At 45.0% G+C, this 24297-nt stretch overlaps 1 protein-coding gene across 1 annotated transcript in view; it reads right to left on the reverse strand.

Moving 5' to 3' along the window:
* si:dkeyp-14d3.1 (transmembrane protein 132C) overlaps positions 1–24297 on the reverse strand; it is a 139939-nt gene that overhangs the window by 4393 nt on the left and 111249 nt on the right. The window contains exons 5-7 of the mRNA XM_036528061.1: positions 17657–17800; positions 6470–6678; positions 1060–1333 (exon numbers count right to left, since the gene is read on the reverse strand). Coding sequence (XP_036383954.1) covers positions 1060–1333; positions 6470–6678; positions 17657–17800 — 627 coding nt within the window. The remainder of the gene's footprint in view (positions 1–1059; positions 1334–6469; positions 6679–17656; positions 17801–24297) is intronic.

Genomic DNA, 24297 nt, shown 5'->3' on the forward strand with positions numbered 1-24297 from the left:
CTTGAATCTCCCCCCCTCAATCAATAGGCAATTTTGCCATTAAATAACACGCTCTAACAGCAACGTCGATAACTCTGTTCGCGCGACAGGGGACAGCGAAGGGGAGTGCCGTGCCTTTTCTTCGAGGAGGGGACGCTGCCGTTGCTTGCCGTTGTTTACCGCGGGTTTGCCGGGTTTGCGGAGGTGGGCAGATACTTGTGGGCTGCGTCTGATCTGCCGGCATGAACGCCAGCCAGAGGGACAGATATGGATGCGTGCAGCAGTGACGAGCTGTCTCGCGGCAGACAGATGAATGACTGCATGGTGTCTGAGCGGCAGAGCCGTCACACAGATGTTATTAACTAACGGCAATTTCTCCAGCTATCCGGGGGGGGGGGGGGGGGGTGGGGGGTGGGGGGCACGGTGACAGACAACGGAAGGAGGCCTATTGGTGAGAAATGACATGCTATTCTTTCTTCACTATGGGGAGAGCGTACATTTTCAGTCACAAAAGACAGCTGTTGATGATACGGGTCCACAGTCTGGGCCTTGGGAGCTTGTGACACTTTACAAATGCAAAATCATTTCCCGTTTAAATAAAGCTCATGTCAGCTGCAGCCAAAGCAACATACCGGTGTATAGCTATTTACAGTCTGGATAACTGGACCTACTTGACATTAGCAATTAGACCACATTCTGGTAGGGGGTACAATTCTATTGATGTCTTTCCATCTTTGAACTACTTTGGTGATGGTAACATGACATTACCTTATTGGAATTTAGCAGACACTCTTATCCAGAGTGACTTACATAGGTTACAATTTTTTATATGTTACCAATTTATACAGCTGGATATTTACTGAGGCAATTCTAGGTTAAGTACCTTGTCCAAAGGTACGACAACAGTGCCCCAGCGGGGAATCGAACCAGCAACCTTTCAGTTATGAGTCCAGCTCCTTACCGCTATACTGCACTGCTGCACCGTTATCAATGAAGAACACCATCCGAGTCTTTCTCGTCCTTCTCACCCACCCCCCCATCCCCACCCATTCTCCCCTCTCCCTGTCCCCCTCACAGTACCTGGATGGTGGTCATGCCCACGTCCTGCCCCACCAGCACCCGGCCGTCCTGCAGCTGGGCGATGTGTGGGTCCTCCACCTTCAGGAAGTCCCACACCAGGTCGGTGATGTCCACCTGCCAGTCGCTGCCCAGCATGAAGACCAGCTGGCCGCGGGGGTCGGCGGGGTCGGCCACGAAGTGGGTGAGCACACGCACCATGGCGTTCTGGTACTGCAGCGTGCAGCCCCGCCCCCTCCTGTCCTCGTCATCCTCGTCCTCGCTGTCCCGCGTGGACCTGCAACACCAAACGCCACGACCAATCAGGTGCCTTGTACAGTTGCCACACCCACTGTCCCCAAGTTGCTTTTAGACAGGCAGAAAAACCCCAATCCAACACAGAAATGTATCTATGCATCTTTATTAACATTCACATTTCCCTCAGAGTACAAATATTGTACTTCAAAGAGCAAACATTTTTGTCTGGCTGTAGACAACCTCTGTAATATTCTCTGCCATCAAAGCGCCACATCGCTATTGTGAAGAGGACAAACGTTTGTGGAATGCACAAATATGTAGGATGAGACATAGGGCTCATGTGTGGCTTGGTCACTCCCTCAAAACTCAGGCTGAATCCCACAGCCTGGGATTGAGCCTGGTCACGTGATCATCTGATAATGACCAGACGCCCACAGTGGCAGAAAAATAGCTTTTGTTCCATTGGTTTAGGGGTGGCTACACTGGCAGTGTCCTTTCAAATTGCTGCTCTCAGGCTGCCCAAGAACCTTTGGGCACCTGCAGGCTGCAGATGACGTGTAGGAGGGACGCCTATCCTCCTGGTGAACTGTGAGAATTGTAGTCTGAAAAACGCTTGTTGTTCGTGTGCGTGTGCAGCGGAGGACTCCGTTCGCCACGCCCTGGCATTCACACACAAGGGCAGAGGCTGTCGCAGTGAAATGAGCCTGATTCACAATTCCAGAAAGAGGTGAAGAAAGGGAAAAAAAGGCATGGTGGGAAAAAAAAAGAAAAGACATGATCTAGGCCCCGGTGACACGGGAGCGCCGCGGTGTAACGTGCCTTCAGGGACGCTCTGCCAGGTGTAATCAGAGAGCATTGCCTGGCTCGCCGCTCCATTATTACTCCGCAAGCTGCCAGCGCACAACCCCAGGATGGGAGGAAATTAAATTGACAGCCTCCATTAGGCTTAATGAGGCCCGGCTACCCGAGCGGAAAACGTGGGGAGGTTAATATTGCGGCTTTGATTTATACGCTACAAAGATGCAACAAAAGGCTGAGGGCTAACAATTATGACATTTACGGTGGGGGGTGTGTGGGGGGGGGGGGTGTTGGGGAGGGGGGTCAAACCGACAAAGTGGTTCGCAAAGTGATGTCTGTCACGACTGACGTTTGGTGTAATGAAGCCCCCCCGACCTGGCCCCACCCCTCGCCCCCCCCCTCCCCCCATCCCCAACCCCCTCCCTGTCACACTCATTGCGGCTCAAACTCAACTTCTTCCCTCTGTCATTTTAGGATGCTCCTTTTCCATTGCATGGAAGGGGGGGGGGGTCTGCAGACGAGGCGGTTGAGCGGGTAGCAGCTCAGACCTAAGACTGACAGCCTACCATAACAGGGATTTGCTGATCCTTTCACAGCACTGGAAGCTCCCAAGCTTTAAGCAGGGGAGGCTAAAAACTTTCCATTAAAGTGCTCAAAGTCCCGAATCTGTGTTCTGATTGTGCTGCCTGATTACCAAGCGTGGCAATTCAAATAAGGATCACCCATCTGCAGCTGGCTCCTTTTTCTCTTGATTGCATGTAATGCGGAACCGTTACCTTTGTGCGCTTGGCATTAGATAATTTTAATTGTGACAAAGAGACAGTGTTTAAATACATACAACTTTAATTAATTTTCATACCAGTCTTTTTTGTTGTAATTAAAGTTTTAACGTAAACGCATACAGGTCACAAAAGTAATGCCACAGCATTACATGCAATTAGGTGAAAACTGATTCCACTGGCTCACAGCTGATCCTTATTTAAATAACCACTCTTGTTAACACCAAAACAGCTGGTAGGTTGTTAAACGAACAGCTCAAAGGTACATTAGCACAGATTCACAGCGTTATGGTTTAGTGCACATGTTGTTGTAATAATTCATGTCAGAAAAATCTTAAATGTGTGAAACCAGTGAATACTTCTACTTCTACTACAACTACTACCAATACTACTACTACTAATATTAATATATTAATATATTAATATTAATATAATAATAATAATAATAATAAGTCTCTGTGAAAAAAGTAAAATTCCTTAAGCCCTTAAACCAGATGAACAACTCCTTTTAGTTAGGATTTGGCTATTCTAATTCAAACACACTTTACTGTAGCGTCTGATTATCTTAGCTGGTCTAACAAAACACTGGTTAGAAGCCCTGGTCTGTCCTTGAACCTGCAACAGATGGACACTTCCTCTGCGGGAGGAAGAGCCCTGCTTTGTCTCCCTGGTGCCGCAGCACTGTCTGCAGAAGGCTGGCCAGCCTGAGTGTGATGGGGGCACCTAGAACGGCCTGCCCCCTGACATTATCGCCTGATGGATCTTGGCTCCTCTTCAGCTGCTATTTCACTCCTGGACACAGACATAATCTGCAAAAGAGGCCTTGCGCGGAGACCTAAAATTCAATCAAAGGTTAAACCAATAACTAAAACACTCTTGGAACAACTCGCATTATTTTGGGGTTTTGCATCGCAACAGCTGTGCATTCATGCTGGAGTCGCAGAGATTTGCTTTCCCCTGTGTTGTTTCGTCCAACATTTGCTCTAGGCTTTCGTACAAGCGTACAAGTGAAACTATGAAGGTCACACAATGAGAGATGTAGTCCCACTATGAATTGTTCCTTGTCTATTGAGCATATTTCATGGTCATGTTATGAACACATTGAGCAAATGAACAGGATAAATGTTACTATTAAAACATACTGATCCTCTGCAACACCCACGGAGCAAGGTCTGCATTCAAGGACAAACATGCTGCGGCATTTGAATCACATGACAGAAAAGTATTTTCCGATATCGCAATATTCTTTCGTCTTTTAGCAAAGCCGACTGGGACAAAACAACAACGACAACACAATAAAAGATACAGGAACATCTTTATGACACGCTGCATTTATCTCTTGTAACGTACGCCCATGTACCCCACCGGGAGGAGTTTCTTCCAACAGCTAAAAGCACTCATCAAGCTGGCGTAGTGGGGCGGATGTGCTAGAGACACTGAGGAGCACTCTGGCAGGAATCCCCTCTCAGTGACTTGGATCTGCTCTCGCCTTCTGTTCGGATCACTTGGCAATTCATTAAAAGAAACCGGGTCCCTCCTCTCGCTCTTGCGCTTCTCGCCGATGTGCCCGAGGAGAGCCGCGGCGTGGCGCTGGCGCCCGAGCCGCTCGCAAGGTTACGTCCACCGTCCCCCGTTAAACCCGAAGGGGGTTGGGGGGGGGGGGGGGGGGCAACGAGAGAGGACATGTCCCACACTGTACCCAAGGCCCAGGCGGGAAGAGGCGACAAGGAGAGAAAAATAACAGTAAAAAAAACTTTACTGACAAGACGCGTCAGCGCGCTAAGCTGTCACCCAGAAATAAACGTAGCTTTTCCTTGACAGGCTATCCCTCCGTCGAGCCGCGAGGCACACCGGCTCTTGAAAGTGGCAAAACATGAGAGCAGTAATCAGAGGAAGGGGGGGTCTGGAGTACATTAACAAGCAGCCCTAGGTATGACCCCCTCCAGCGGGCACGTAATGAGGCTGAGGGGCAGGGGGGCGCAGTCTATCTCTCACATGGCTGTCTCGGAGGGTTCATCACTCTCACCCTGTGAGGAAGCGGAGGGACGTCGGGGGTGGGGAAAATGAAAGGTTAAAGGTTTGGTGCTGGCACCGGCTAACTCTGTGAGCTTTGCCATATCTCAAACTGATGTAATTAATGTGCCCCTGGTGAGGGCCATTGGCCCGTGGGAGTTTGTCGCCGTGATGTTCAGCAGGACAAGGTGTTGTCACCTGGAGTTTTCTATTCTTCTCTCAAATAAATCAGAGGGCTGGGGGATGTGGATTGCTCTCAACAGCTAGTCCCACAAACCCTCCCCCCATATACCTGTTGCCAGGACCACGCACCACAATGGACCAATGCAAGACCCCTGTATCATGATGTTCAGCTGCCATGTAGGGCAGTGGTGAGAAGTAGGGCTCTTAACTTAAAAGTCGCTATTGCACACTGCTCTTGTACCCTCTGGCAAAGTACTTAACCTAAATTGCTTCAATAAAACCCCAGCTGTACAAATGGATGATTGTAAACTTTGCAAGCTACTCCAGACAAGACTGTCTGCTAATCAGATGCAATGTTCATTTCACAATAATATTGTGCGTTGAAAAGCTGTAAATATTGTACATTTGTACAATGTTTGGGGGATGGTCAACCTAAATCTGGATAGTTTTTGGCCAAATGGATTTTGCCAAAAAATATAAAAAAGGACAGAATGAATTTCTTCTACTCCAGAAGCATTCCAATCATGCCAATTATTGCCCTTTTTTTTACCAAGAAAGTTGTTTAAATTGAAATTACCTGTGAGAATGTCACAGCTAATACTGCATAGCTAATTTACGCAGCAAAAACTAAATTCCATTTAAATTCAATTAAAGCACATGGAACAAGGCTTGTTCTATTTTTTTTTTTTTTTGGTCTGATATGAATTACGCGTGTAGAATATTACGTGTGTGAAGCCAGCATGAAATTCCTTCGGGGAAACGTGCATCGATACTTTACTCTGACTGAGCAGGGAAAAGATTGTCAATTTCATTGGCTTTAATTACATTAAATACATCTCTGCTAAAGGGAGACAAATGTGAGCAAAGGTAAAAAGGCAGTAATTACAAATAAAGGCTTTGTACTCTGCGGTTATGAGAAATGAATGTGTTGATATTCCACCCGTGCTCCGAGTAATGCGTCTGGAGCTGCCCTCCGCTCTGCTGAGCATGCGAGGCAGGGTTTGAAGTCAACCAGTGGAACGGAGCAGGAGCCGGGCAGGGCGTCCAAACACTCCCCCACTGGCTGCTTCCGAGCTCAGCCGAGGGAGACGAAGGGGCCTGGATCAGAATTTGGGCACGGGTGTTTTCTGGTCACAGATGACTGAGGGTGAGCGCCCCCCTGAGGTGCCCTGTGTGGGGGAAAAAAAAAAAAGAAAACAAACACCACAAGCCGCTACAGAGGATCCGCCCTGCTAGGATCAGGGGAACCCAGGATATCCGGATTTAAACCACAGGCCAGCCACTGCCGTTGGCAGAGGGTGAGAGTCAAGAAACAGCACCCCGTGCTGGGCGGGCACAGACGCTGCGGGAAGAGCTTGAGTTATGCTCCAAAGGGGGCCGACCTGGACGCGGATGTGACCGACCTCTGGCTGCTGGCGACGATGGGCACCCTCCAGCCCTTGATCTGGCTGAGCTCGGCGTCGGACACCTCGATCTGCAGGGGGAGGCGGGGGATCCACACGGTCATCTCCAGCTGGGCGCTCAGGTAGCTGTAGGTGAAGTTCACCGCCATCCTCACCTTCCCCCTCATCTCCTTCCCGTTCACATAGACGTAGTCACACCTGTCTGACACCTGGGCAGGGGAGGCATAGGGGAGGTAAAGGCATAAGAGACAGGTTACAATTCCTGGTGCTGTTTTGCAAACAATTCCTTGAAGTAAAGCATTATTGTACCGCTAAACTCTTGGCACTCATTTGGAGGGACCAGGGCTGTAGTCCTGCATGAATGCAAATAAATACCATTTAAGAACAACTGAAGAATAATTTACACACTTCATTTCCCTTCTAAAATAGCTGTTTGTCCAGCAGACAATAAATAAATTCTTGCTGCAGACATGTCGCAGATATGCTTTCTGTCTCAAAATGCGGTTTTAAGAAAAAACTATGCAGCTATGTTGCTTCGCCAGAGCAAGGATACGCTAATACAGTCACTCTGTGTAGATCATATCATAGGCAGCCACAACCCCAGTGCATGTGGATGGCCTGACTGCCTCTTGCTGACTGAGCCAGGAAGCAAGCTCCACAGGGCCATGGATAGCATTACCTCCTAACTAGCCAGATGTGTGTTGTACAGTAAACTGAAAACAGATACTTTCTGAATGTGATAATTATATGGTCAACTACATTACATTACATTACATTACTGGAATTTAGCAAATGCTCTTTTTCAGAGCAACTTACATAAATTACAGTTTTTGCATGCAATCCATTTATGCAGCTGCACACTTACTGAGGTAATTGTGTGTTAAGTACCTGCGCCAAGGGTACAGCAGCAGTGACCCCACAGGGAAACAAACTGGCAACCTTTCAGTTACGAGCCCATCTCTTTACCATTACGCTACACTGCCTACTACATCATAGAACCTACGAGGAAAAATAGTGTCTTCATTGTTTTTTTCTGTTTGACACAAAGAAGTGTGCACACCTAATCTTTAGCACTGCACCATTAGTAGAGATTTACAATTAAATCCTAGCTGGGATACTGCTATTGCATTCTTGAGCAAAATCCTCTCACCTTGCTATACCATTGAAAAATTCAGCTGTGTGAATTGATAATAGCATGTATAGGGCGTAATTACAAGAACTGTAAGCCCAATTGTAAGTGTACCTGCTATGCAAAGGACCAATGGAGAGAAAAAAGAATAATGTTTACACATTAACATAATGTAACATAATGTTAATTACATAATGTGATGTTAATTGCTTAACGTAATGTAATCTTAACATACACACATTAACATTAACATTAACCAAAGATGATAATCAGCCACACTGGCAACTCCAATGTGCTGCTAAAGCAATGAATCATTTAGGAGACTGACTCTGAGAGCAGGGTGTGTTCGGGATAGGCAGGTTTCCAAGTGAGATCACAGCATTGTCCCATGGTGTTAGTGCCAGTCACTAACCAACAGCCACACCACCCTCTGATGAATGCACACCGTGTAGCTGCGACCGCACTCAGAGAACCCTGGTACAGCCACTCTGTCTGTCTCCTCAGAGACACAGCTGGTGCATTAATTCATTCTCAAAGTCTCTGGGGCCTTTGGTCTGATGTTTTTCTATACTTTCACCCACTGTGGTCACGCTTATCTTATATAAGATTTTCAGGGCTAATATGAGATATGTACATGTATGTTTTTATTATTATATATATATATATATATATATATATATATATATATATATATATATTTTTTTTTTTTTCCATTTGAGGAGACAGATGAAAGCCTTGCCCCTCCGTGGATGGACACCCTCCAACCATTTATTCTTAACTACAGAGGGCGAGAGAAGAGTGGGAGGGGGGTCTTTGAATCGAGATCCCCGGTGTCACGGTAACGGAGGATAGTGGAGCCAAAGCCCGGGGCTAAATGGAGCCCTGCAGATGGACCAAGGAGAGAGGAAGTGAGGACTCCTCTCATGAAGACAACACAACACAACAAGATGGAAACCATCTGCTGAGGAACTGCTTTTCAGAGGCACCATTTCGCCGCTCGTTCATTAAAGCAGACGTGGCAATCGGGCTCCTTTTCAATTAGGGCCAGTTGAATCACTCTCTTCTCGCCTCCTTTCATCCCCTTTCCCGAGCTCGCTCTGAAACCCCCTCTGATGTGCCCATGTTAGCACCAAAGATGAGCCACACACAACCATGAAGGGCTTTCTGAAGACAGGCCAGCAACCACAGGACTGCTTCTCAAAATAGGGTATAAGACCAGCTTCAGTCCTCATTTAGTCCAAGTGTAAGTAATTCATCCACACACGGCTCAAAAAAAGGAACAGGTTTTGCATTTAAGCCACCTTGCTCAACAGCCTGAGGATGTCAAAGCCCTCAATAAATACTCGCGCCGTGCGCTTTAATTCCGTCCTTCTGGAGTTTGCCGTTCCGCAGAAACAAAGCAGAATACAAATAGAAAGAGTTTGGCTGCATTTCCAAGACACAAACAGAAAAAGAACCAGCCCGTTTGGCCATTTATCATTGCATAAAACGGCGCTTCTGTCCAAGGAGTCTTTTGTAACACAGCTCCAGTTCACTAACTGTCTGAACAGTTCCGGAAGGATCTAAAGCCTTCAGAGGCAGGCCTTCCACTCTCCTCAGTGGAGCTCGCTGGTCCAACATCAATGGGAGAGCTCATCGACAATTGTGTTTTGTTGTTCTTGTTCTTCTCCTTCTCCTCTTTATTTCACACAGAAAAGGCTGGATCTGAAGGGGGTGGCTGGGCTTTCTGGAGTCTTATTACAGTTCTCTGCTCTCCGCCAGTAGTTAAGCCCCTCTCCCTTCCTGTGGACACAGCTCTATGACATGGGCAGCCCTGAGGCTGACAGTCGACTGAGAGTGCTGTTCTCTCAGATATCCAGGAGTCAATTCTTCAAGTCCATTTTGGACGAAAAGTGTCTCTCACCTTTTGATATCTCCACTTAGAGGGCCAATGCACTACACTTCCAAGAGATGGCTGGAGCTGTCAAGAGATATATGGTGCTATTGTGCTCTTTCCTTTCTTTTTTCCTTCTGTTTTTCTTCTTTTCTCTTACTCTCTCTCTCTCTTTCCAGCTATCTTTTTTAAATCTTTGTCATTGTGTGTCTTTATTATCTTGTAGTTGGAAGAAAGCATGCCTAATTAAGTTGCTTCCATTGCAACCAATTTCTTAAAAAAAGACACAATTGAAAGATTACTCCTCTTTAATTGAATTTGGTCTCAGAGAGAAGGAGCTCAACAGTATTCTAGTTTTCCATTCCATTGATGTCTAATTTGACTTCAACCATTCAAATCCGCACAAGAGGAAATCAATTAACTTGCTTTTCTCTTGGGAACCCTGACAACCCCCTACCTGGCTATAGACAAATAATTGATGACCACTGGTTGTGCCATCATTGATCACTGTAATGGCTGTGAGGGTCACAGATACTGTTTCTCCAGATGTTGCAGGAGATCCTCAGATGTAGTGCTTGGTCAAAGAGCCAGCAGCTCCGCCTAGTGGACGTGTAGTGGAGCGTATGTCCAAGACTTTGCCCTGAGCATGACCAGCTGGTTTGAAAAAAAAAAAAAAAAAGGAAAGAGGACCTCACAGACCTCATTACTATCATAACCTACACCCCCCAACCTCCACCCCCCACCCCCCCCCCAAGTCACTTTGTGCCAAGCTGAATTAAGTCTGCAGTGAGCGACGTGCTCTGACAGACATGAATACATTTGAATCTCTAAGACTGATTAACAAGTCATAAGTCGCTGCGGTACCTCTTGAACAAATTATCTGCCCGCTGGGATATTCTAATCTACTCAGAATACAACGGCAGAAACAATCACGGAAGACGCCGCCAATGAAACCCACCCTTTTAGTTACTTTACACTGACACGGCCAGCTTGGAGCTTATTAGTTATCTTACTCCTTGATCGATACTTTACTATACATAGCAGATCAGTTTACTGCCATTTTCGCCAGACAGCGAAAGGGAGCTTTTATAAGGGACCCTGTGAGAGAATGAGGCAGGTATGACTCCACACTGAGTTATAAACTCTTTGTCATATCCATTCCTCAAGGTATCATAAACGTCCAAGAGAATCTCACGTCACATTAATCAGATGCATTAGGCAGCTAACAGGAGAATACTTACCGAGGACATTAAGGCTGTCGTTGGAGCTTGCCCAGGAAATTAATGACACGCCAGACAGATACAATCAACAGCCGATATGAGAGATGGGATTATAAAGCATGAAGGTGGGCCTGTCTGTGTGTTAAACATAGAGTCGGCTTGACAGAAGCAATTAACCAGCCCACGGCCCATATCAGCTGTGCTAGTCACTTGAGTGAAGAAGAGTCTCATTTCGTGTGTCCCGGTCCCTCACTTTCAGTTCACGAGACAATCATGCGAAGAGCAGCCCAGGTGTATAATCTCTCTCTCTCTCTCTCTCTCTCTCTCTCTCTCTCTCTCTCCAATTCCCTCACTGCTCACTCCCTTGCTTTGTCATCCCATTGCAGGGCTCATTTCAGCAGCGGAAATCCTCAATGAAAAGGCCAACAATTGGACCTCCTCATTCTTATCTGCGCCAATGATGTGGAGAATGATATACCTGCTGATCATGTCTCTGATCGGAAGCTCTGTTTTCTCCTGCTTGATCCCACCTGTCATTCAGGCACGGTGACTCCAAGGCTCCTTTCTCTGTGGCCAGGGCCGGTAAATCACCTGTACACATGACACCTCTTTCCAGAGAGAGGGGTCCATAATTCATGGGTTTACAGATCAAGGTGTCATGGATTACACTCACTGGGGAAAAAAAATGGCCGGCAGACAGTGTGGTCTTCACTGGTTTAACGCCGGGTTAATCTGAGTGATTTAGAGTATGGATATTAAAGGCAAGGTACTCTACAAGTGACAAGGACGGACAAATTCAGAGGCTTTCATTAGTGCAAGTGCGAGCCCTTCTCATGGACAGGAGCAGAACGGCAGGGTCTTGCAATCAGAGAATCATGTATTCAAGGGAAAGTACGCAAAGCAGTGTCAGAACTAGTGGGGGGGGGTTGTCATGAATAACATGGGTCATGTCTTCTCCAATATAAGCCTTTTGTATCAAATACATGCGACCATACCAATAAGCAGTGCCCCAGCGGAGAGAAGCTTCGGTCGCCTCAGACTAATTAAAAATCATCTGTGCGCATGCATGAAAGAACAAGGCTGTCAAATTTAACTTCGCTCTCAGTTGGGAGGGTAATTGAAATAGGACCTGACAAAGTGGCCAGCATGCTTGCCGAAGTGAGGCACAGGAGGATGGTGACGTAGAGAGACAGTGCTAAGGACTTTATTTCAATATAGTTAATTCATCTTTGTGGATTTTGGATGAACAACATTGTTTTTCCTTTGGATCGATTTATTCATCAGATCAGTTTTGGATTAGTTTTGTTTTTAGTACAGAACATGGGCCACGTAGAGGTACCACATGAAGCTGCAATGTAGCATTGACCTATGGGCGAGTATAAAATTGCTTATTTTTGGAAACTTGTAATAGCAATAATAGTCATTTCTGCAACTTATCTTTATAAGGAGGGAAGGATGTGTCTAGAACATGTGAACTATGTACATAGGCAAAGTGTATACGACAGTAGCTGTATCTATATTAGGAGGACACTGGGGCAGCATAGCGGAGCAGGGCTAACCTAAAGGTTGCCGGTTCAATTCCCTGCTGGGGCATTGCTGCTGTACCCTTGGGAAATGTACTTAACCCACAAGTGCCTCAGTAACTATCCAGCTGTATAAATGGATAACATTGTAAAAAACTGTAACCGGTGTAAGTCGTTCTGGATAAGAGCGTCTGCTAAATGCCAATAATAATGTAATGTAATGAGGACACCAAAGAAGTGTGTACCCCCTGGCCATGAAACCATAACTCCAACACTGGCATGAAGTGACAAGAAAAAAATGTGTGCTCTGTAGATAACAGAGAATAAAAGTAAATATTCTATTTTTGCTCTTTTGTTCTCATGCATTTCTCTGTTTTTCTTGAAATAATTCGTCAGTGTCAGTGTTGAATGGTTCCACCCAAACAAGGTTTGTTGTTTATGTGATTACTGTTCACAGCGTAGGTCGATATTTTGCTTTGCAGTGTGTCAAGTACAAAAACAATGAGTTGCATTTCTGCGTTGCCTTGTATCCAAAGATTTCAAAGCTGTGATGAGAAAGCAGGCCTTCACAAACCCCATAATGGGCAGAGATATGCCACACTGTAAACCAGTCACTTAAGTCTTTGCTCTCCGTAGCAGAAGGCCATGATTGATTACAATCAGCCACTCATGGCTGTCACATGGTTCCACCCATCACTGTTTCAAAGCACTTTACAGCCAGGTGGGTATCTTTCCTACTACGTCAGAGACATACGCCACAGTACCCATTCAGGTGACAATGGGCAGCCATTTTGCTAGAAAACAAAATACACGTAGGCAAAGAATTTTAATGACCTATTTGAAGCATGGAATGATTACTTGATTGAGAATCTGGCCAGGACACCGCTACTGCAACGGGCACCATGGGATGTTTAATAACCACACTGTGTCAAAGGCTCAGTTTAATATTGCATCAGAAAGACAGCACTCCTGATAGCCCTGCCTCAACTGCACTAGGATATTGGGTTTCCACTGGAATCAGAGGAAAGAGTAAGCGCTATTGGCCCAGCAATAACCATTCCGGAGCCATTCAGTCCTTCGCTCGATAACAACACGGCAGTCTTGGTGTATAAGTCCTTTTCAACTTTATTGGAAAAAGTCAGCAAAAGTGTATCTCTTATTGCAATCCTTTTCTGTGAAGAGGGGGGCATATCAAAGCAACTCATATTCACAAACCTAAATGGCTAAGACAGATATGGAACTCTGAATGTAAGCGTCTATTTGAAAAAAGGAGCCCCATACAGCAGATTCCATAAATCACAGTTATTACTTTTTTCCATTCTATTTGAATGATGAAGATGAGATTTGTATGCCAGGCAGGCCCGGTCATTAGTTAAAAGTTCTCTGCAGAAAGCTGGGATCTAAGAGAAAATATTATTAGTGTGATTGGTATTTTCATTCCTCTCGAGTGACCTTTTTAAATGTGTCATTCTGAAAACATGATACTTTTTGGCTCAGTCTCAGTAAACATACTTTTTTTTTTCTTTCTTTCTTTAGGCATCTAAAAAGATAATAGGAGTAAATTCAATTCATCTCAGGCATGAAAGACCCAAGACACCAAGATACCATCATATTGATTTTAGCCAATACCTGAACAAATAACTGTGATGACTTTGATTGGGGGAAGCAAACATACTGTGATGCACAAGATGGTTATTATGACCCTTCAAAATAGTTTCAGTAACACCATTTTCTTAAGAGAAGGTGGGTAGATTGTAATGATTAGGTCTATGGCAATCAGACTGGATGAAACAGTGGGCAATGTAAAAAAAAAAAAAAACCACTATATTATCTTCTGTCTAAATTTAATTTAGCCTAATTGCCTATTTCATATCAGCAGTGCACAGTGCGTGCCGTGGTAAAGGGGGACACACCCTTCCCGTGTAACATAGCATTAGATACGTGCTGGAGCTTGAGAGGCTATTCCAGGCAGATGGAGGCCAGGGGGTGTCGATCGTGGGTTGAGAAGCAAGGCCGAGGAGCCAGCTCTCCTGAGGGTAAATCATTCTGGGTCTCTGGCCAAGCTCGGTGCCCTTTTCCCTTAATTACTCTCTTGTGTGAGGAGGGCAGAAGGAGAGGGGGATATCAGGCTGTCTGTCAAGTACCGGCGCAACGGACAAAAGGCAACCCAAAACCACCTGTAATCATGCACGCTGATTAGGTTAATGCACAACGTTTTAAGCCAGTTTCGGCCAGCCAGCAGAAAGAACACTCCACGTGTGAGAACACACCGCATTAGTCATTAAGCCACAGAGCGGAATCCCCCTGCAGGGAGAGTAATGCTCTTCCTGAATACAGCATGGCCCGATGGATATGCCGAGCAGCCACGGACACAGGGGTGGTCATCCCAGGTAGGACATGAAATGCTGTCATAACTGATATCATCCAGGCGAGCACAGGCAGAAGTCTGCGTCATAAGAAAAAAGTAGTACAAAATCTCTGGTAACACCGAATGCTAAAAATAGACTACACCGGTAATCAGGGAAAAAAAGTACAGATCACACAGAGAATATGTAAAAGCCAGACGATATGTGTACCCCCTCCAACAAAGGCCTGTTCCTAACATGGCTCTCCTTTTGGAGGTGAGGCGAAAGCATGTTATGTGCGGTGTTCATTTAAAAGAAGATGTCTAATTACAATCCTGCATGATGAATAAAGGATGAGTTTATGAGCATGGTCTGATCCATTATTCAGGTTCAGTGTCACTCTGTGTTTATTTTACATTAATTTCCCTTGGTCCATATGATAGGCTGTGTTTTTGCCAGGGATCTGAATGCATGATTAGGAAGTGCCTGACAGAGCTCGTTGAGGTGTTTTCTGTCTCGTTTCATTCCGACGGGGCTCTGATCCCTAACCCCTGCTCCCTCTCGAAGACAGATAGTTCATTCTTTCTGATGTTCACTCAAACGGAAGTAGTTCACAATCTAATGATCACTGTAAGGGGGGGTAGTGCTCTCTCTAATGTTCACTCTTTTAGGGAGGCAGTTCACACTATAACGCAAGGGAAACATTCCGTTTTCTCTAACATTCACAAGGTAAGGTAAGGTAAGGTAAGATGTAGTGGTAACATTTATATATAAATGCTACAATTTATGAATAAATATTTCGTGAAGCCCCCTCCATTACTGTGGCAGTTTGACATTCAGAAAGACACTAAGGGCAGGATTCAAGATTCAACTTCCTGAACTCTCATTCACAATTAAACACAAGTGCTTTTTTTTTCTTAGTTGAATACATAATACACTTAAACTGTAAACTTATAGTTGAATATGCTTAAATTAAACACTTAAGCTCAAAGTTTTGGGTGAGAGGTCCATGGGGACAATGCACTCTCCCTAAGTGCTCACAAAATTCCTATGATGTATCAAAGTGAAGACTTGTTGTGCCTTTAACTGTATCACATATTTAAAATGGATAAAAATAGCATCCTTTTTAAAATGCATAATAAAACAGGTAACAAGCTTGCAAGGCTACGAGGTAGCTAGAGGTAACGTTAGTTGGCTTTCTAATTACATAGATGGCTAACTGGCCTGCAGTGATAACTAGCTTGTTAGCTTCCAATCACATGATTGGTGTTGTAGTTATAGCCCCACAATACTTGTGCAGTCACTCGTGATGCAACGGTAGGGATGCACAATTTAACTTGTGGTAGGGCTTGAATAGTGTTATGCTCACACTCACTGGTTTGGGAATGTCGTTAGCCTGGTCTGACACTGTTGCTCATTCAACTTGAATGGATACGCTTCTGCTCCTTTCTGCTGGAAGTCACTCTGGATAAGTGCGTCTGCTAAACGACTGTAATGTAATGTAACGTGATGCAACAGCAGTATCTTCCATAATGGAGCCGCTGGAAGAGGCCATATTTCTCGACAGCAAATTTGGGCTGGATTGAGGAGGTGTACCTCCCCTCTCTCTGGCTGGGCTAACATCCATGGCTATATTTATCTGCGTCTTTATGACACGCTCGGAGAAGGGGGAAGCGGACAAAAGGGAGCAGCCGCTTTCTCAATCAGCTGGCTAACACTTTGGCAGCCAGTGTAAGTGTCACTTAATATTTCAACCGGCTTTGAAATGGGATGCAGCTGACAGATTGAAGACACCCTCTGAGGGACTCAATGCTTCCACGAGTCACAGTGTGCCGAGGTGTTCAGTGGATAATTAAACCCAGAAGGACTAGGAAAAATCACTTCTCTGGGACTGTCACAAGCACTGAAGTGGCGGGGGGGGGGGGGGGGGGGGTTACTGGCCAGCAGTCTTAATTGTATCCTGGGTATTGTTTTGTATCTTTTCCTCTTCTTTGAGAGCAGCGCAGGCAAGTAAATAATGATAATAAAAAACTTAAGCGGGCTGTCAGCACCAATCTTATCTCTGAAACCATGTCTTATTGTTTGCTTCTTTGTCCTCAGGCTAGGAATCCTAAAATAAGCACTCCAAAAAGAAAAAAATTATCAAGGGACCACAGTTACAATTGTTGATTATACACCAGCCGTCCTTCAGAAAGATCTGTGTCGTGACCAAACTTCTGTAAATGTCAGTCATGAAAGAAAGATTCGATTTAGTCCTAGAGTGGCATTGGTGCGTAGAGCTGGGTCAGGGCTGTGGTGAGGTTTCCAATCACTATTACTGTCTCAAGGATAGCAGTTTTTCAGAATACATGTATATCAAGTAGTAAAGTTATTTTTGTCAATTTATTTTAGCAAATAAGCAATCTTTTTACTTCCCATTTGAAAATGTAGTAGTCTTACCCTGGAATCTTGTCACTTCTGCCAAATTAATAAACGGAATCTCAATTTCATATACACTTCCTTCTTCTAGCTTTGATTGTGGATTGAGCTGGTACACAAAATCTACAGTCCTTTATTGAAAACCAATAGCCAATGGTGAAGATAATCAAGTTTTATATAATTATATAATTACCCCCAAATCTACAGCATAGAGGCCAGTGTACTGCATTTAAAATGCTCTTACAATGACCAGAGTATCACCAGATTGTTCATGCGATGAGTTCACTATTGAAAGATACAGCATCTTGTGTCACAACAGTTGCTAGGGATACTAAGAGATTGGATGTTTAACAGCTGTGGTGCATTGTTCTTAGATTTGTATAATGACTTTAATCAAATGTATTCACATCAGGAAGGGTCACTGTAATTAACAAAAATACTGTGTACAAATCTTAAATTTAATCCTAATAGCCAAGAACAAAATATGCCACAGAATTTAGACTTAATTCCCCCTAGGCCCTGAAACATAAATGAAGCCTGTCTAAAAGATATTAATCTAATATGTAACACTGCTCTGTATATCTCAGAATGGGTGCTATTGCTAAAGTTTTGGTTACGGGAAATTTAGTATTTTGCGACTAAAGAAGCATATTTAGTTTCCCCATCTCCGCACACGTACCTTGACCACGTCTTCGTCCACCGAGCGGCAGTCCACGGAATCGGACACGTCTGTCACCGCACTGTCCGCCCCAACCGTCACTACCTTCACCGGCACGGCCACAGTCTTCCCGGTCAGCACTGCCGTGTTGAGGATCTCTGTGTCCTGCAGGGGGCAGAGTGGAGCAGTGTGGGCCACAGAGGTCTCACGAGGGGCATGATCACAATGTACTGACAGTGACAGTGCTGAGAAGCAGTGGTAACAGACTCTCAGGCATTGTCCTAACATAGTGTTACTGCTGATACTGTAAGGACACTAAACCTGGCCTGTGAGTGATGAAGAGAAACAAAGGTGAGCCGGGATTGCTGTGCACCCCGATGATGAAATCGTCTGTAACAGGTAGAGTGGGATAGGGCGCTGAGGAAGGGAATCAGCGCAATCAGAACGAGCGTGGTCAACCGTCACAGCTCAACCCCTCCTCGCTGCCCATTACTGCAGTAACCTCCAGGCTAGAAACTCCGGAATCAGCACGAGCACATTTGGCATCTTCCTTCCTTTGCATAAGGTGAGCTCCACTGTGCTACAAAGTTCTGGCTCTAACCTGTGGAATGGATGACTTTCCCCGCACATGCAAGCACACGCATGCACACGTGCAGCAACCCGCTTCCTTCAGCGGTGGATTTTGCGCACCCATGTAAAAACACTTCAACTTCAATGGATACACTTCTGTTCTTTTGTGCTGGAAAACGTTCTGGATATGAGCGTCTGCTCAATGAATGTAATGTAATGTGATGTAAAAGGGTTCAGGCTGCTCTTCTTATTTACCAGTGAGTGTAAACACACACATAGCAGTACTCAGACATGATAGGGAGCACATGAACTTCTGCAGAACCTAACACCACAACAGAAGTGCAACTAGTTCCCTTGGTTGGGGCTGTTGGACTTTAGCTCAGCATGCTAATTGCGTATTCTCCATGCCGTAGGGCAGAGGAAGCCCAAAGCCCTCAACAACCCTACACCACCCCCCGCCCAGACACAGAAAAGCCAGACACAAAATACACCATGGCGCCCTCTTTATTTCGTAGTGGTAAATTCAGAGCCAAGTGACAGCTGTGGTATTATGCCAAAAAGTCCCTTTTTCCACAGTAACATTTTACAGATTTTATGGATAATTGAGCCATAAATCCATCAAGCAATAAACCAGCATGACAATGTATGGGACAGCGAGGTGTCTGCAAATTCCAACTGTATTTGCACTGGCACACGGTGCCAAACTGATGTCACAGAAACCTTTGATTCATGCCGCAGGAAGCGCCGTAGCTTGCGTTTTATTTTATAGTTGTCCAGTTTAATCAAGTTACAGGACCTATATCAGCTCACACTCCTATCCAATACCTCATTCCTCGTTTGATTTTGTTAGCAAACGTCTTTTAAAGCTGCCCGACCAATCATTTTGGTAAGAAGGAGAGAAGGGAAATTGTACCCTAACTGGTATGGCATACCTCTGTAATACTACTGCATTATCTCCCTCTTCCACAAGGATCATTGTGCTTTAACTGACAAGATGAATTTAAAACAGTTTAACACAGTGTCAGCTGTACTTACCCTGAGAGAGGAGGAAATTCTCACAAGGAGATAATTAAAGCAAGGATGTGCAATTTTTCCACTTTTCCTTGTTATAGTCAGCCAAAGTAAGTAAAATGATGACAGCACTGTACGTTAAAACATTCATATCTGAGCTGGATACATGTGAACTCTTTCAATCTCTTTGAAGGCCAGCTTTGCATAGCACAGATGAAAGGTTACCCATCCTGTTAATCATTTAAAATATCTAAAAATAACAAATAAGGTTACAAAGATTATTAGTATTACTGGTAAAAGTATCACCATTCGTTTATTATCGGCAATTGATACTTGTGAATGCTTGTGAAAGATATCAACTTATGTTGTTCTTTTGACATTGGTTTCCAAAAAAAAACCTTTACACAGCTTAATGTATTTTGTGTATTTTGTGTGTACTTTGGATGTATTTTGTGCCCATACCAGGATATCACATCCCAGTGCAAGCAATTCTGGGTGGGTCTCTGGAGTGGTCCATGCATTCTAATGACTACTGCTTACCTACCCTAGGACCACTGTATATATGGTAGAATTTGTCAAGTGATGCAAAAAAAGACTGAACAAAGCTGGCTGGTTGCATAGCAATGAGAATGTTGCATGATGCCAGCAGAGGTAGTAGAAGCAACATCCTTGTCCACAATGGAATGTGAAATAAGTCTATTCTAAGTGTTTTTACCACATATTGGTAAAATGAAGACACTGTTGATACTGTGGGGTTAAGTCATTCAGCCAGTGAGGGATTCTACCATTTCTAGGGCTGCTTAGGTACAGTAAAAAAAAAAAAAAAGAAATCAGAAAAAAGTGCTGCAGCCACTTTCAAACCATCTGCTCACTAGTTCAAAGTGCAAGGCCTTTGAAAGTGGCTTTAAAGCATCATTAGGACTCGGTCCATTAGAGAGACAAAATTTCACATTGGCTTTTATGGATCCTCTCTTTGTACAGAGGTGAGAGTAAAAAGAGAAGAGCAATTCTGTTTCTAAGGGGGGGGGGGTTCTGAGTAAGAGAGTCTGCCAGATGAAGTTCATTACCACCAAAAAAAAAAATGCTGGAGTCGGTAACCTCTCATTATAATGACAGCATAGATAATTAGTACAATTAAGACAGGCATGAGTAAGTCCTCACTGTCCTGGAAACTAACACGAGATCATTTAATCCTGAAGTAAATTTCGCTCATTACGTCCCATTGTCAATTAAATAGTAAAGTAGGCTAAACCTTTATTATGAGTGCCAGGCATAAGAATCCAGTCAGTCTTTTAATCATCATATGAGGTTCTTTCGTTTCTCCTTTTTTTTTCTTCCTCTCACCAGACCCCATTTGAGAAACCCAGATAACATTATTTAATCTCGAACTGCGAATAATGGAATTCCAAGCTTGGTAATATAACTCAGGTCCTTTCATATTATTGTTATAACTCGTGGCTCTATTTAGGAGTCAGTTCTTACTTCAATCGTTTGAATGAGACGACACAATGGGGGGAAAATGGACTCCTTTGCTGCATTTAAGCTCATCCTTTTTAGAGACGTGCTTCTCCAGTGCCATTGTAATGACATTTCTCCAAGTAATGACAAGTGTTCCCCCATTTTGTAATTCCAAAATGATGTTAATATGCACCCGCTGAACAGAGTGAGAGGTTGAATACAGATAACTAATGCTGACACGCTGTGACAGGGCGTTATCTTCTGTGTTTGATTTGCTGTCAGCATGTTAATTCGTCACCATTGGGGGAAATGTTTGCAATACATTTGAAGTGCTGTCCTATATGCCGAAGCCTTGGGAATTCGCGTTTTGCATCTGGGGCGTTTATTAAATAAGAACTAAGGCTTTTAAAATTCGGACTAAAGAAAGGATTACGGAGAGCTTTCGAGAGATGCGGTGTTTGTAATCATCAGTTAGCGAGTGCATTCAGCAGCCTCTGGAATGAAATGATTATTAGTCGGGCCTAAAGATACCAATGAATCAAGAAAAACACTTAATGTGGCAATATCTTCAAATGGCTTTTCATTACGTTTTTATAGACTGTGACAGCGTTATACAGAGTATAAACCTTCTCTGTGCAACTGACTTTGATTCAATTCCTTTTAAAGAGGGGCCACAGTAAATTAATTCTCGCTCTACAGGGATTTGCCCTTCCCCCCCAACTCCCCCCTTCCAGGGGGGACTCTTATAATACATGATAGGGTAAATGGTTGATGCCCAGTGAAAAGAGGGGCCATGTTCGATTATGAGAGTCTGAAATGACCCAGCAGGCCCAAAGCGGCGGGATATTACGGATCAAGCCCTGGCAGTAATAAGCTACACTGGGACATTACAGCAATGCCTCAATGGCCTACACAGCAAGACACAGACACCACAATTAAAGACCAGGGAAAGCTAGTTTGCCACACTACGAGTGTGTGTGGAGAAAAAAAAAACAACTCCCAGCTCTGAAAGGGGAAGGTGGTCACGTGAGAATGTAAAACGGCTCTCCAAGCAGTCAAAAACAAATTCACTACGGTAAATGGATACACCGTATACAGGTGGGTAGTCTGAAAACCACAGGGTAATGTACTCCGGCACTTTAAAATTAAATTTCTTTCCGTTTTCCCTTGTGATGACTTACAGTGCTACTCAACCTCAATTTTGCATGCATTTACAACATAAAGGGTCGCATTTGCAGCGACGCAGCGTGTTTACACTAGGTTCGCAGCTTTAAGACCACCTCAATGTCAGGGAACGCGTCATTAACCTCCAATACCTTGCGCCGGGAGGCTGGCAGCCCCATCTAGAGAGAGGGAGAGAGAGAGAGAGAGAGAGAGAGAGAGACACACACACACAAGGCGTTAGCATTCCAGGCGCAGCGGCCTGGCGATGCGGGTTCTGGAGCGCAGATTCTCTTGGCGTCTGGCTCGGGTCTGAAATTAAGTGAGATTTATGGTGTCAGCGGGAGTGACACAGCCAGCATTAGAAGCAGCTCCCCGGATCGGGCCCGCCGCACCTCACCACCCCCCCTCTCCCCCCCAACCCCCCCCCCCCCCCCCCCCGCTTTGGACTCTTCCTGGTCTGCTAACCGTCCACCTCTGACCTGGCCGCCTGGCCGCCTGGCCGCCTGGCCGCCACTCCCGGAAGGCCGGGTCAAGCTTACCATCAAGCAGGAGGGCAGGATCGGAAACCCGATGCATTATTCATGCCCTGGCATCGCCGGGTCCTTACTCGTAAATATTCCACCCTGGCTGTTGTTTATTAATATCACCAATCTGCCCGGCCTCAGTTTCACCCTCACTGTACAGAATGCTTTCTCCATTCAGCCAGGGGAATATCATTGACTAATATGTGCCTGCTTTAAGCTTATCCCTGAATCCCCCCCAAAGTCAGACCGATGAAAATGGGCGGGTACTGTAAATCTATGAAAGGGCAACACCCATGCAGCGAATGGGCTCGTGTCGGGGCTGGTAATGCACTCCCGTCACCCAAGGCCAGCGTGCGTATGCTGAAGTCAGCTGTGGGTTAAGCCCCAGAGCTTGGCTACCAGGTGAGCTCTCCCTGTGAGGGTGAACTCCAACTGATTTGATTTACACCCCACCTGGACTCTAGCAAGGTCCGCAAATTATTATTTTGTTTTATAGTAACCTATGCCTTATCCAGACTTGCTTGCAATACATTAGGAGATACAAGTGAACAATATAAATACAGTTAGGAAGTAATTAGCAAGTTTCAGTCAATAATTTACAAAGCAAAACAGAGTGGACAGAAGTGGAAAATATAGTGCTAAATGTAAGTTGCCAAGGACTCCAATACCATAAATCACAAACACATTCAAGCTTACTCATAGTTCTATAGTTTGTAATTCTTTCTAGAACTCAGTGATGTAGAAAATGAATCCACCAATACCATAATGGAGACACTGTGCTTTAGGGGCCTTCGTCTTTTGGATGAGACATCAAGCCAAAGTCCTGATTCAGTGCTGTCTTTAAAGATCCCATGGTGTCAGACACTGTACATGTTTCAGAGGTTCACACTGTCATTACAGCTCAGTGCCACAGACCTCTCCAGTCAGTGGTATTTACTTATAGTCCTAAGATCCCAGAATATAGAACACACTCTTCCTTATAAAGCTCCCCAGTTAGAGGAAGTCAGAGGCAAAGAAGCAAAAGAAACAAAAAAAACAACAAAAAATACCATCGTTTTTAACCGCCAAGCATTGTGTTTAAGAACTCCCCTCTCCCTGCCATTCAGGTATGAAAGAACTGAAGCAATGAGGGACATAATGTATGACCATTAGAAGTAATAGCAATACAGAGCTCAGGAACGAGCTGTGGGGAATGAGCCCTCCTGTTACCCTGGGCGACCACGGCGAAGAGGTGCCCCGGGTGTCAATCCCTCCCTCTCCATCCAATGAGATTTTAATTGGAAGGAAGGGGGGGGGGGTGACAGTGAAGCAGAGAATTAAAACCTGGTCATACCGCGGAGCGCAATACATCACCGCGTGACAACGCGGGCGAAGCAGCGAGGCAGTCAATGAGATTAATGCGCTTTCTTAATGAGGAGCCATCCCCAACCGGGTGAGCACCGAGCTGCCCGTGCGCTCGGACCTGGGGAGAAAAAGGAGACTTCGACCTACTGCAGAAGGCCGTGCAGATCCGACTAGTTGCCCTTCAGGGGCTCCTAAAGACCACTAACCTTCTTCCCAGGGCTATAAGGTAGACCTACGGAGAACGCTCGAGAAAGAGAGAAAGAGCATATACGCTTACAGCAGAGCGCCTCCTGCTAGAATGTAATTGGCATGTAGGCAATTTGAATACTGGAGTATTTTAGCTGTGGGATGGCATGTGAGGGAATCTACTTGGAGACTGGTCATAATGAGGGACCATGGAGAGAGTCTTTATGATGTGTCTCAGCTGGGGAGTTGAATTAGCCCTAAACTCGCACCAGTGACAGATGACATTTTATCCAATTTTCTTATTCTAGCAAAGTAATTTGTGTCTATTGCTATGATTCCTCTTTTTTTCACTCTCCCTTGTTTCTCTTTTAATACCTCATGGAAAAAGGGAATAAACTTTTGCAC

The sequence above is a fragment of the Megalops cyprinoides genome, chromosome 4, assembly GCF_013368585.1.
Source record: "Megalops cyprinoides isolate fMegCyp1 chromosome 4, fMegCyp1.pri, whole genome shotgun sequence".
NCBI lineage: Eukaryota > Metazoa > Chordata > Actinopteri > Elopiformes > Megalopidae > Megalops > Megalops cyprinoides.